Source organism: Trachypithecus francoisi, unplaced genomic scaffold, assembly GCF_009764315.1.
Source record: "Trachypithecus francoisi isolate TF-2019V2 unplaced genomic scaffold, Tfra_2.0 Lachesis_group0, whole genome shotgun sequence".
Taxonomy (NCBI): Eukaryota; Metazoa; Chordata; class Mammalia; order Primates; family Cercopithecidae; genus Trachypithecus; species Trachypithecus francoisi.
In genome coordinates, this window is record NW_022681453.1 from 103,542,610 (window position 1) to 103,557,258 (window position 14,649).

The following is a 14,649-nucleotide window of genomic DNA, read 5'->3' on the forward strand; positions in this document are numbered from 1 at the left end:
TGTAATCCCACCACTTAGGGAGGCCGAGGCGGGTGGATCACCTGAGATCAGGAGCTTGAGACCAGCCTGGCCAACATGGTCACACCCCACCTCTACTAAAAAATACAAAATTAGCCAGTCGTGGTGGTGCATGCCTGTAGTCCCAGCTACATGGGAGGTTGAGTCAGGAGAGTCGCTTGAAGCCAGGAGGTGGAGGTTGCAGTGAACAGAAATTGTGCCACTGCACTCCACCTTGGGTTAGAGAGTGAGATTTTGTCTCAAAAATAAATAAATAAAATAAATAAATAAATAAAATAAAAAATAAATAAAATAAAATTTCCTGTGTCTATTATATTTCATATGTAGTTTATACCCTGCATTTTATTTTAAGAAAAAATATAAATGTAGCATTATGTTTCTTGTACATGGTAAAATATATACCTTTTGGTTTATGTGGGAAATGTGCAAAGTAACCTTTGTGTTGAAGTGCTTTTTTTTTTCTTCCTGGGTTGGGAAAATTTAGTACCCAACTAAGAATCAAAGAAGTTTAGAGTATGGATTATAGGATGGAACCTTTCAATTCAACTTCTTCATTTTATAGAAGAAGAACCTGAAACTTTGAATGTTTATCTTTCCACAGGTCACATCGCTAGTACCTTAATTGGGTCTAGAATGTGTATCTTTCGATTCTTTAACCTCCCTGTCTATTTTGTTTTTCCCATGGTGAATATACAATTTTTGACAATGTTCGAGTAACTGTAACATTCATATTGAAAGATAGAAAAGACATAAGCATCGTCACTTTAAAACTATTCATGGTTACAATGAAAGTCACATTTGGAACAATATCCTAGTGATGACTTAAAAGATTGGAATTGCTTCTCAGCAAGTTAGTTGACCATACATTCTCAGGAGCATACTACTGTGCAGATGTAGTCCACTCTGCAGAGGACCTAAAGCTTCTATCTCTCTAGCCCACACCTTTGGTCTTTGCCACATAATTTTTCCAAAAAGAGAAACCTGAATACAGAAGAGCAGAGTATTATTTGAGCCAGGAGCTGTTGAAACATTAAGTCAGAATTCTTCCTAGAAATCAGTAGACTAAGACTGTGTTAGCTCATGTTTCATATTACACAAGAGAAAATAAACTGAAAGGTCAGTTGAACAGTTACAGCATTGCCCTTTTCCAAGGTAATCAGCAGAGCATGTAGCAAAGACCTGAACAGGAGCGTGACTGGAAAGCGAGTGGCTGATAAAGAGGCTGGCAGCTTAAAGTGCTTGGGACAATACTTGACACTTCCAGGCCTGACCAGATGGGCCATCTCACAGGGCTTACCTTCAGTAACTCTAATTTATTGTATTCAGATGTGTGTGTGTATATGTGTCTGTTAGGCAGTCAGATTTTCACTTTGCCAGAAGACTCTAGAAATTTTAATATTGACCATTAATCATACCTCAGTAAACTGTAAGGGCAATATATTATTAATTTATTTGTAACCAAGAGACAAGGCACAGTGATTAAAATTAATTTCTAGTTATATTTTGTTAAGTTTATTCTAATTTGTTAAGTCAAAATATGTTTATATTAATGGCCTTATAGTAGGTTTTTGAAGTTGTGTCGTTAAACGTGATAGTATTTCCATGATTCTGAATGTAGAATAATGTAGTATAAATAAATAGTTTATTATTAAAAGAAATGGAGAGTTTTAAGGATTTCTGAATGACATCACTAAATGGACTTTGTCCAGTTTTTTGTTAATTGAATAAGAACATTTCTTTTTATTTTCTTGATTTTATAGGATTTAGACCTAGAAAGATCTTAGCAATGATCTCCCTTGACCCCCTCACATCTATGGCCCAGTGCCAGAAATTAAGAAAGAATATTTAACAAATAATAGCCACTACTTACTTTTGGGATACTATTTTAAATGGTAGCAACTTTTAAAATATAATAGTTTTGAATTTACCTCATACTTCCCCCCCCAATACTTAATGATCTCTTTATAACCATAATTTCTCTCTATATTTTATTAATTTGAGACTGAAAGTAGCGAATTTTCATTGCACTTAACTTTAAACTAAGTAAGAACAAAACTATGACTTAATTAGCTTTTATTGCTTCACATCAGAAAATAAGAGACTGAATTTTTTCTTAAATGTGGACTGAAGATGTGTTTATTAGATTGGTCACAATGCATTTGATTGTGTTTTAGAGATGGTACAATGTGAATAAAATTTAAAAAGATTAAAATTAATCACACAATGTATGCTTGTAATGGGATTAATGTTTAAATTTTATTTTTGTATGAAAATTAGCATAGCAGAACAATTCCAAATTTTTCAAGGTTTTAAGTTTTCTACTTAGAAATTGAAGACTAATGATTTGCTGAAAGTAGTTAATAATTTACAACTAAATGAGATCTTCATTTCTTATTTTTTTAAAAAGGAAATATGTAACATTTCATAAAATAATCTATTTTTTGTGAGCTAGTTATATATAAGCACAGCCACCTTGACATCAATGATATTAAGTGAAAATTGAAGGTCAGTTGCTAAGGGGACTAGAAATATAACTCAGTCTTTTATTTCTAAATCTATTCTTTCTTGTGTAGTACCATGCCTGGCACGTAGTAGGTGGTATATACCATTTAGTCCTAGACATATGAAACAACTCATTTGATAGCTAGTTTCAAATCTCATGAACCTAGGCATTGATAAAGATTATAATAGTGAGAAAAGTTGCTTGAGTGAAAAACCAAAGACCGGCAGTTTGAGCAGAAGTGAAAGGGTGGAAATTAACTGTCTGAATCTCACTTTTAATCAGGAGTTGTTTGCACAGAGTAGTTTGCCATCATTTGAAAGAACAGTGAGAGGTTTGTGTTTTCGCTTCTGGAAGCAGGTGATCTCCATTGGGTCATCATATCCGCAGTTTATTATTCACCTGTGCAGATCTGTATACATTTGATCTTGATATACACCCAAGCTGATGAATTGAATTCTCAAGTGAGAGAATACTATCTCCTTTTATAGCTGGTCATTTGGTCACAGGATGTTAAAGAGGAAGAGTGAGGAATTTATCTAAGGACTTCTTCCCATTTTCTGTCTCTCGTTAGTCAAAATTTGTCCTTTGAAGCCTTTATTTGTGTACACATTCATTTTATTTTGCTATGAACTAAATATTTATATCCACTCAGAACGTAAATGTTGAAACTCTGATACATAATGTGATGATATTTGGAGATGGTACCTGTGGGAGGTGATTCATGAGATCACAAGAGTAGCCCTCTCCTGACGTGATTAGTGGCTGTATAAGAGGAGATTGGGGAGTGTTTAGCTTGTTTCCTCCCTTTCCTGTCTACCATGTCAGGATACAATGAGAATGTGGCCCTCAGAAAACAAGGAAGAGTGCCCTCACCAAACGCTGGATCTGCTGGTTCTCAGTCTTGGACTTCACAGCCTCTAGAACTGTAAGAAATTAATGCTTGCTGTTTAAACCACTCAGGCTATGATAATTTGTTATAACAGTTCAAACTGATCAAGACATGCAGTATCTGGCCTCTTCAGATAGCTGCTTGCAAGCTACAACCTCTATGTACAAGGAGAGCCAGTGGGACTGAGTAAATCAGGAAGCCACCTATATTATGTCTAATATAGTTACAGGAATTAGATCTTTTTTATATTCTAATAGTCTATTAATTTTTCTCTCTATCTCATTTCCATCAGTCTTATTGAATACGTTGTGTATCCATTATTTCACATGAAAGATATTATGATAAAAAGATTAGAAACATTATTACATTTGATTTTCAAAGCAGACTTATAAGGTAAGTTCCATTATTCTTATTTCAGATTAGAAAATTTAGTTACAGTTGGGGAGCAGTAGGATTAGGATTCAAATTCAAACATAGTAATTATAATCTTAAACCTAACTCTAACCATTTTATCACCATTCCCTAGAAAGAATCAGACAGATAATTGGTGCTCACTAAATATTTGTTCATTGAATACTTAACTATGTGCCAATATTTTACGTACTAGGAAGATATTAGGGTTCAAACTAGGTAATTTTCCCACTCTGTGTAATTTCAAAGCAAAGAATTCCATTTAGTTTAGTTAAAAGGAAAGAATTACTTCAGAATTACATTCTGTTTTCTGATTGTCTTTATCAATAACTTATGTAACGCTTTCCTACTCCTTGCTTTCTCTTCTGCGGTCTCCCATACGTAACAGAGAATATCTTCAAGTCATAGACTTTGTAATATCTTTTATCTCTATATTCTCAGTGACTAGCATAGTACTGGATGTACAGTACACTCTCTGTAATGCTTGTATAATAAATAGATGGATTTCACTATTCCTTGTCACCTTTGCTGAAACAGTTTCATTTCTAGTGTTTTCTGATAGATGAAGTGAACATTGTATGCCAAGTTGAATACAGATTGGAAATGCCACTGAAAATTTATGTAGGATTTTGAAAATAGATGCATTTGGTTATTTGATAACATTTACATTTTAAAAATAAGAAATAGTTTTCAAAAATAAGAAACCATGTGTACCATGATGTCCTTTAAAAAAGTTCTTTTCATTGCTCACTCTTGTATAACAGGAGGATCTGCCAGTATCTGTGCTTAATAGTCTACTTAATAAATACTTTATTAACTTATGGACTCTGCCTAGTAAAATTCATCCAAAATTCATCCTTCAAACTGCTCCCTGTGAAACATGTCTCTGATCACATCAGTTATCTCCTCTGTAAAGTTTTTAAGGATTTTGTTTTTTATTCCACATATTATCTGATTGCAGACAATCTTTTTCATCCCAATTGGCCACTGGAATACTCCACTTTCTCCTGCTCTGACAACACACAGCCTGTTGTCATGTCATCAAGAAGCATCCAGTTTTTACACATGTAATGCCCTTCTCTGTCTTTTCTCAAGCTGTCAAAAGATATTACTCATCCTTCAAGATACAGCACAAATGCCAGCTACTCCCTAAAGCCTTCTCCCAATCTCTTCTTCCAGTCAAAATCACTCGTTCTTTCCTGTTCTTGCTCATTCTGTGAGCACTTACTTATCTCAGGCCTGTCCTGTCGTGAGTGGGACAGTGTTTCCCACTGCACGGATGAACGTCTTACAAGAAGGGTCTTGTTTTATGTAACAATTATTAGCACACAATAAATATGTTTATCCTGCAATAAGTATGTTAGGGTATTTTTGTTGAATAATTGCCCTGATTGAGGAATATAAAATACTCACTTTAAAGTCTCTAATGCTTAACCCTCATTTGACAGGCTTAATGTATGAATAATTTTATAGATTTTGGTTATTTTTCACTTAAGAAAGTTTCCGTGAGACACCTGCAGTATTTTCAAAGATTGAGTTGAAGACCTTTTCCATCCTTCCAAAGATTCTCAACTCTCCACTCCTTTAACCCTATTTCCCCCCTTTTGAGCTATTAAAAATTTCTCTTGAACTCTTACTTCTGTGCTTTTTCTTGCTTCTAATCCAAGTCTCCCATAGGAAGCAAATGACAAAATAAAATCTTAAAAATAAGCTATTAAGAAAGGATTTTCTTCATGGGTTTCTTGGGTTTCTGGCCCGCTCAGAAGCACTTGAGAATGGATTCTATACCCAATACATTTCCAGGGAAGGGATGATCCATCTCCACTGACATATCTCCTGTGTTCACAGTCCTGTCTGAAGTTAGAGCTTCAGTACTGATCTAGGACGAACCAACTGCCTTCCAGGAGAGCAAAGATTTTAGCTTGTTTCATTTTTTTTTCGTGACTATCTAAACTGCCCCCTGCCCCTCCTCCCCACCCTGGGTAGTCTAGTCAACTTCATTTTCTTCCAAACTTTCCATAACTCATATGTTCAAATGAATTTGGAGTGTGTGATATGTATTATGTGTTGGTATATTTGTGTTTTTCTATTCCAGGAAAAAAATGGAAGGCATTCTTAAACAGTTTTGGAACTTGAGGGGAAAAATCGTAACATAGCTAATAGCTGATATGTGTTTTAAAATCTAAGCAAGTGTAATAAGTAAAAGAAAATTGATAAAGTAAAAAGTACACTATAGTGTTACCACTTCAAGGTGGAGAAAAGTTCCAGCTACCGTTTATTGAACACTGTGGGGAATGCTCCTACTGTGTTTCATTGATTCCTTACAATCCGTGAGGTTCCCTCGAGCCCCCAGTTGATGTGTTAAGAAAATCAGGAAAAAGGAGATGAAGGGACTTGTTCAGAGTCACATATGGTGTATGTGAGTCAGGACTTGAAAGTAGACTATTTCTGGAAATAAAGCTAATATCAGTTATCCCTGATTCTCTTAATTATAAGATTAAATTAATTAAATATAATTATAAGATTAAATATAATTATAAGATAAATTACCTTAAGAGTAAAACATAAATAACTTTCTTTAAAAGTGAAATATGACTTTTAATTTGAGAATTAACTTGAAATCTACCTTTTGTGATTAATGATGTGATGTCCTTATTACTTATTACCTTCTTGATCTTGGACAATTTATTTATTTATGTTTGCCTCTGTCTCTTCCTATGTAACAGAGGATTTAAAACATTGATATAGAGGTCACATCTGGTAATTTTTATAACAGTTCTTTATAACTATACAAAATGCTAGTTCCTATACTAATTTCATTTTGTCTTCTTGGTTACCAAAAATTTGACCTAGTTTTTAAATATCCTCTAAATTCATTGCAAAATATTAAGAGAGATGACTATAGTAGGAGAGGCCACAGGCATGATGAGCTTGCTGTATCCTCAGGCATTTTCCTTTTTGAGCCACAGTGATTTCAAAGTGCAATGTGTATTTCTGTATCAGAAGCTGTAGGGCTGACCTTGAGGGAAGTCAAGATACTTAAAGTAATATAATGCTATAATCGTGTTTCCATTGAAATTTTACTAAATGGGACATTTGAAAATACTTTAAGAAACTTTCTTAGAAAATGATTGTTTTTTAAACTTAAACTTTACATAAATCTAAAAGTTTATCATAAGGTATTATACCAACATTGAAAGTAAAATGATTACATTTGTTTACCCTCCCAACGTTATATACCTTTTTGGGAAATCAGTAGTTTTCCTTTTATTATGAGGGTGTATGTGTGTGTTTATCTTTTACCCTAAGTTCAAGTTTTGTTTTGTTGATTGTTCCACACTGTTTGATCATTTTATTGCCTGTTATTACTTATATAATTTAATATGGATTAGCATTTCCATATTCCAAGAAGTATAGCTGACTGATATCTGGAAGAGGTTAAAAAAAAACCGCACACACACAGAACATTTTCTCATATGATTTAAAGAGTTTGCATATGGTGTTCCATCAGGCCTGCATATCTAGTTTGTTTGTCTAGGTAAGTATTTTAAGTGTTTTGAAACAGTTGCCACTGTTTACATTAGGAAGAGTTCATAGAAAAATCTGTATTTTTTAATGTTCTTGAGTAATTACACGATTGGACAAAATGTGCTACGTAACAATGAGCTGTAACTATTAAATAGAGGCTGTGCTTTTAGATGAGGCTTGTACTTTCCATCTCAACAGTTTCTGCTTTGTTTTCCTTAATTATTTTATCATCAACTTTGCAATTTTGTGTTTCCTGTGTGTTGTCAGCTCCTCATATTTGTTACACCGGCCTGGCTGCCTTGGGGTGGTTCAGTTTATGTCCCCTTGAATAAAAACTATCTTGTGAGACTGGGATTCTTTCGGGCAGGATTCCGTATCAGCATATTTTGCCCTACTTCATTTTTTTAATGGTTGTCATATAATTTATCATTTGGATATTCCACAGTTCATTCACCTAATTTCCCATTGTTGCCAAGGTAGCTTATTCTCCATGGTTTTATATTATAAATAATGCCATAAAGAATAAATAGTAGTGTATACATAGATGTCTTTGCATCTGTGTGTGACGTATATCCAAAGGACACATTTCTAAAATTAGAGTTACTTACTTGAAGAGTGTGATTTTGAAATTTTCATAGCTGTTGTCAAATTGTTTTCTAATTGATACTTCAACCAAGAGCATTTGAAAATGTCTTTTCTCCTGAACCATATCCCATCCGTATAGACTATCATATGTTTCTGGGTCTTTTAGGTGGAAAATTGCATTTTGAAGTTTAGGTTTGCACTTCTTTAGTTATATATGAATTTGATCATTGTTTCTAATGTTTATTGGCTACCTGTGCTGCATTTTTCATGAACACTTGGACTTGTTTTTAAAATATTAAAGTTTACAAGTTTGATCTCTTTGTAAGTTATTTGGCTTTAGTGATCTACTTTTTATGACAGACTTATAGATTTCAATATTTTATTGAATAAGCTATCCTTTTCTTACTGTTTTGAAATGCCCTTTCATCACGTATTGAATTTTTACTTTGGCTTAATACTATTTCAGAAACTCGGTTTTGCTCCATAGATGTATTTCAAATGATTTAAGTTCCTCGAATTTTATAAACCTAGTTTTACATACTCAGTAAAATTCCTGTAACTATTATATAAAATTATGTTGCTGTTTTAATTATGTGAAAAATTATAGTTTTAGGAAAACTGTACTTCATTTTTCTTTAAATGGTAGTTATTTGTTATACATAAGTAGAACAGTGCAATGGAGAAAGTAAAAAGAAACGTCACCAAAATAATCCTCACTGATATTAAGGGTATATAATTCTTGATATTTTTATATGCCTATCTTTAGATGGAAGGTTAGAGAAAATGCTTGATAGAAATACTATAATGAGACATGAGAAAATAAATGTCTGTTAACTTTAATTTAAACAATGAAATTAAAGTGAAATGAAAAGAAATTATTGGAATTCATATACAACTTTCTTTACTGTAAAGTTTTATTTCAGTGCTCGTCTAAGATTAATAAAGACATGAAAGAGTATAATGATGACAACCTTAAATTTTACTCTGTGTTGAGTGATTCTCTGCTATAAAATTTCATCCTCCTTTCACTCATCTCTTTTTTTAAATATAATGTTTTTACTTTGTCAGCTGAGATCCCTTTTCATGATCACATTCACACAGTTCCACGATTGTCTAGCCAAGGTTCTATATTTAAGGAGTCAGTTCTTAGACACACTCCTACAATAACTGTTCGTTCTTGTGTTTGTTTTTAATTTTTAATTTCCATTTAGAAAAATGGAAAGTAGCTGATTTTTCTTCAAGAATGGTTCATTAGTGTCATTGACTAAAACTCAATTTTAAATTTGACAATATTTAAAAAAATTCCTTAGATATGAATAGAAACTTGGCTTCTAGGATATTCCTAGATTACTACTTTTCCTTCTTAGAATTGTGTGGAGTTGGTTTTATCTTTTGATTTTTAATTGATGTTGCCTTTTTCTGCCTGGTTGTCTATAGACTCATTTCTTTTATCTTTTGAATTTCAGTTGCTTAAATTGGAATGTATTTTGTGTGTGTTTGTTTCCCAAACTTTTCTTAAAAAATTGTATGCTCTTTTTAATATGTGGATTTAATTCCTTAGGAAAATTTTCCAGTTTTATATCATCTATGTTCATTTTATTTAGTTTTATTTTTCAGTCAGCAGCTATCCATATTTGGATCATATTTTTTTTGTCTATGTTAGGTGTCTCTTAGGTTCTCTTTAATATATTCAAATTCATTGTTTTTCTTTAATTATTTCAATTCTCAATTATTTATTCATTTAATAATTTGCTATTTTTGCTATACTATGTACTTTTTTTTTGCTGAGTCTAAACTTATTCATCATTATCTATTGATATACTTTATTCCTCCATTTATTTCGTTAAGTCTACAGTCTTTTACTTTTCATTCTCTTGTCGTATCTTTCAGCTCTTATTCTTTTGAGTTTATTTTTAATTAAGTTGTGTAATGTGAAACATTTGTAAAAAGGTCAACTTTCTATGTAGCTAAGTTGAGATATTGTTCATTATTCTGCATCTCAAATTTTGTATATTCCCTGGCTATCCTAGATTATCCTACCTAGATTCCTGCCACCTTTCAGGGAAAGATTGCTTACCCCGAGGGTATGGGGAGGTATAGAGAAGCCTCTTGGCTTGTATAGTATTGTATACAATATTGTATACAATTTTGTATAGTTCTGGAACCTTCACTTCTGGCATAGAGCACCTGCCACATGGTTTACTTCTCCAGTTTTACCAAGTTTTTCCTAGTTTGTTTCTTACTGGATATAGGGGATACTAATGAAAATAGGGTAGTAATTTTGGTGTACCAGTACCTGATCCAGGGGAACTGGGAGAGGGTCAGGAGCAGGCATGTGCTGTTCTTGGTCCTGCTTAGGAATCTGTGATTTCTTCTTGTGGCCACTGGCTTTTGTACTTTGATATGATGTATGTTCTTGCCATGCTTAGTTGCTTCAGGGAAGGAAAAGGCTGCAGGCCAAATCTGGCCCACCACCTGTTTTTGGAAATAAAGTGTTACTGGAACACAGCCACACCCACTCATTAACTTTTTGTCCATGGCCCCTTTCATACTTCAGAGACATCCTTGAGTAGCTGTGACAGAGACCATATGGCTGACAAAGCCTAAAATATTTGCCGTCTGCCCCTTAACAGGAAAAGTTTGCCAAACCCTGCAGTAGGCTAATTATATTTTTCTTGCTGAATATTGACTGTGTTATTTCATTTCCTTAGGAATCAGAGGAGAGAGATGTAGAGATTCTGTTTCATTACACTGTCTTGACATGGAAGTTGCTATAATGCTAGTTTTTAAAAAATTCATGAAATAGTATAACCATCATATTTCCTCTCTCATACCAGTGCTTGAAGTTACCAAAAATGCTAGTTAGATTAGCTCAGTTTATTTTAAATAAGAGTGATTTTATCCTACCAGGTAACCTATACTAATAAATGAAATTATTTATATTATTCCTCTTTAATAATGTCCTTTTTTTCCCTAAATAAGACTAAAGCAGTTACTTACAGTAGCTTTTCTAGAAGACTATTTAATTTTCTAACTTATTTTCTTTCACACTTCTTCAAAGGTATAAACAGTTTAGCCAAATTTTGAACAGCATTGGAGAAAACGAAGGTGGTATTGATAAGTTTTCCAGAGGCTATGAATCATTTGGCGTCCACAGATGTGCTGATGGTGGTTTATACTGCAAAGAATGGGCCCCAGGAGCAGAAGGAGTTTTTCTTACTGGAGATTTTAGTAAGTACTTGAAAGCATTGAACTAAATAGTGATGTCTTATTAACTATTTAATACATATATTTCTTATATTTCATGTATTTAACCATACGGACATTAGTGATTACAAATAAATATCAGACTTTTCAGATAGAACCTTGTAATTTATTAAGCTCTTTGTGTGGTGCAGCTGTTTCTGTTATAATGTGATACGTGTATTCTTGACTTTCTGTTCTGTAAAATCATGTACTAGAAATAACAAGGTTTTTGAGAAAAATGCTATTAGGAAGACAACTCCAAATTTACTCAACTTTGTTAGCAAGCTATGACAAAACAAGTAGCAATCCAGGTAAAAATACTGGCATAGTTAAAGCTCCACTAGCATTCACACCTGGCTGGCTGGAATCATAGTTCTTGGATCCTCTGTATAGCCTTATACTCTTTTCGGAGACTTCAATAAAAGTAGATACCTAATCTGGAGAGTAACCTCCATCACTCATTTCTTTTTTTCCTTTACCTTGTTTTAGAACACAATGGGAAATCTCTTCTCAGCCTTGTCATTTACAATGTTAGCTGCACTACACAGAGTTAATGCTATGGAAAGCAAAGTCAGATTTCTAGCTTAGAGTCTGGTGGGAGGAAGGACTGTAATGTAAATAACTGTAATACAATCTACTACGTTTTATTCTCGAAGGGTAAATACATTACTAGAATGATGACAAGGAAGAAAGTTCAGTTTTGAAAGTGGAATAACTGGAAAAAATAGGCCTTGGTAAAGGTTCTTGATACAAGGGAAAGGAATATCAAAATGATTATAATCCTTTAATACCATAGAATGGTATAATATTTAAAATTTGATTTTACTGGGCTCAAAAGTCTATATGCTGTATTTTCAACTTTTATGGCATTTTAGAAACAGCAAAACTGTAGGGACAGAAAACAGATCATTGTTTTCAGGGGTTGGGGTGGTGGGTAAAGGTTGATTACAAAGGGACATGAGGGAACTTTTGGGGATGGTGAAAATGTTTCATATCATGATTGTGGTGCTGGTTACCTGACTGTATGAATTAATCAAAATTTATAGAACTGTACATGTATATAGAACAAATTGTGATGCAATGTAAATTATTCTTAAAGGAACTTGACTTAACAAAACTTTGGGTTTTACATTAATATGCATTGTCTAAGACAGCACTGTCCCACAGAAATAAAATGCAAGCAACTTATGTAATTCAGAAATTTTAGTAACCATATTAAAAAAGTGAAAGGAGAACAGTATAATAAAATTTAACAATAATAAATTATATTTACCTAGGATATAAAAATATTATCATTTTAACATTTAATCAATGTAAATTTTATTGATGAGATTTTTATTCTTTTATTATACCACATCTTTGAAATCTGGGTACAGCAAGTCTTAATTCAGATGGTAAGTTTTCCTTGCAAATACAGTAATCTTTCAGTATCAATGGGGGACTTGTTCTGCAACTTCTCGTGGGTACCAAAATCCAAGGATGCTTAAATCTCTTGTATAAAATGATGTAGTATTTGCATATAACCTAGATGCATGTTCTCTTATACTTTCAATTATGTCTAGATTATTTACAGTACCTAATACGATGTACATGCTGTATAAATACTTGTTATACTATATTGTTTGTGGAATAATAACAAGAAAAAAAGGCTGTTTCAGTATTCAGTGCAGATGCAACCATCCGTTTTCCTTTTTCAAATTTTCAATCTAAGATTGGTTGAATCAATAGATGTGCAACCTGAGGGCGGACTGCACTTAATTTAAATTTAAGTTTAATAAAATTTTCAGTTTAAAAGTATGTTCATATACCCAGTTTTTTTCCAAAAAAAATTAAGAGGTTTCCAGTAACTGACTTGAATAACACTTTTAAAATTTAAATTTAATAAATTAATTAAGATGAAATAAAATATAAAATTCAGTTTCTAAGTTGCACTAGCCTCATTTCAAGTGCTCTATCACCTCTTGTAGCTACTGGCTCCTATACTAGAAAGTACAGGTCTAAGGACTGAAAATAGTTCATGGTGTAGTCCCCAAAATTAGAAGTGTCTGGGAAGTTGTTGGAAAATTTCATGGACACTTTTGTAAAAGACCATGAGATCTAATAATTCAGATTAGCTTGGTCTGGTGGTGATTATTCAACGTATTTTGAGGATAAGAGACTACTCACTTAAATAATGTTTGTTATTAATAATTTTTCTTTTACATAAACACAGGTATTTCCCCATCTTCTCTACGTCACTGCCTTGACTTTTTGTTACTAGACCACTTAGAAATCTGCCTATAATCAAGGCATTATATTTTGCTAGTTTTCTTTTTTAAAATTCCAGGTAGAGGTTGAGGATATTGAGAATGTTTAAGTTAAATTTTTATGTAAAGATACCCAACTACTATAAGAACCACCATTAATATCTGATAGTTGCATTTGGTCTCCCTACCTCCACATCTATAATGAAACCCACTTAATAGTTTCTATAAATATAAAAATATAGAAAAGGGACTATATGAAAACTAGATTTGTGAACTGTCATAATGACTGTTGCTCATTATTAAAAGTTGTGCTGTATGTGTTTGTAGAATTGCATTTAAAAATTGTATGTTCTTGGACTTAATGCTTAAATGTTAAAAGTACAGTAATTTAAAAAATATTGTGTAAATAGAAAACTAAAATTACCCGGCCCATATTTTTATTGCAAAAATGTCCCCTGTTAACTTTTTTTCCCAATTTACATTGATTTTTAAAATTCCACTCTTTATAAAGATGTATTGCGTCATTTAAAATTTCTCCGGATCCTTGTGATAACGTTCATTTAATGATTCTCAGTCAACAAATATTTAGTAACAAGCAGCAGATGTAATCAGTGGGCCTTTATTTTTATTGAAGAGATAAGCAAAGACTACAGTAAATGAAATTGTGATAGAAAATAGTTAAGGACAGGCAGTATGTTGGGAAAACTTAAATGTCTAATTTATTTTCTTTTTTAGATGAAAGGATGTCTCTTTTTATGCCCAAAGTTATAGGATCTCAAAGTCTCTTTGGGAATGGGATCTCAACTTTTTTTCACTAATGGGCTTTGACTTTCAAAAACAACCAAATCAACAAACAAACAAACAATTTGAAAATTGTGAGTGGAGTCTGAATTCTGAGCCAATGATGCATTTAGAAGATTTCTTTGTAAAAAAAGATATACACATGGGTCAGTGTGACTTTAGTGAACACAGAATTTTTATTGTGATGACAACCTACATGAAAATATACTCTTAGACAACTGAATTAACCATGCCTTATACACATACACACACACCCCCACACACACACTCTTCAGGGATTCGTATTTCATTTTTCCCTTATTAACATAAAATCCATTTTTTCCTAATAATAGTTGAGCAAAAAGAAAGTTTTTTTCCTTTTTTTTTTTTGTACCTACTGACCTGAGACTATTTTAGTTACAGGTACTTAGAATAATCAAATA

At 32.8% G+C, this 14,649-nt stretch overlaps 1 protein-coding gene across 4 annotated transcripts in view; it reads left to right on the forward strand.

The window, feature by feature from the left end:
- Positions 1 to 14,649, forward strand: part of GBE1 (1,4-alpha-glucan branching enzyme 1) — a 273,155-nt gene that overhangs the window by 44,312 nt on the left and 214,194 nt on the right. For all 4 annotated transcript variants that reach the window (XR_004437152.1, XR_004437151.1, XM_033211601.1 and 1 more), the window contains exon 2: positions 10,996 to 11,165. Coding sequence is in view for 2 of the 4 variants with exons in the window: in XM_033211601.1 (XP_033067492.1) it covers positions 10,996 to 11,165 (170 nt within the window). In the remaining 2 variants the exon portion in view is untranslated. The remainder of the gene's footprint in view (positions 1 to 10,995; positions 11,166 to 14,649) is intronic.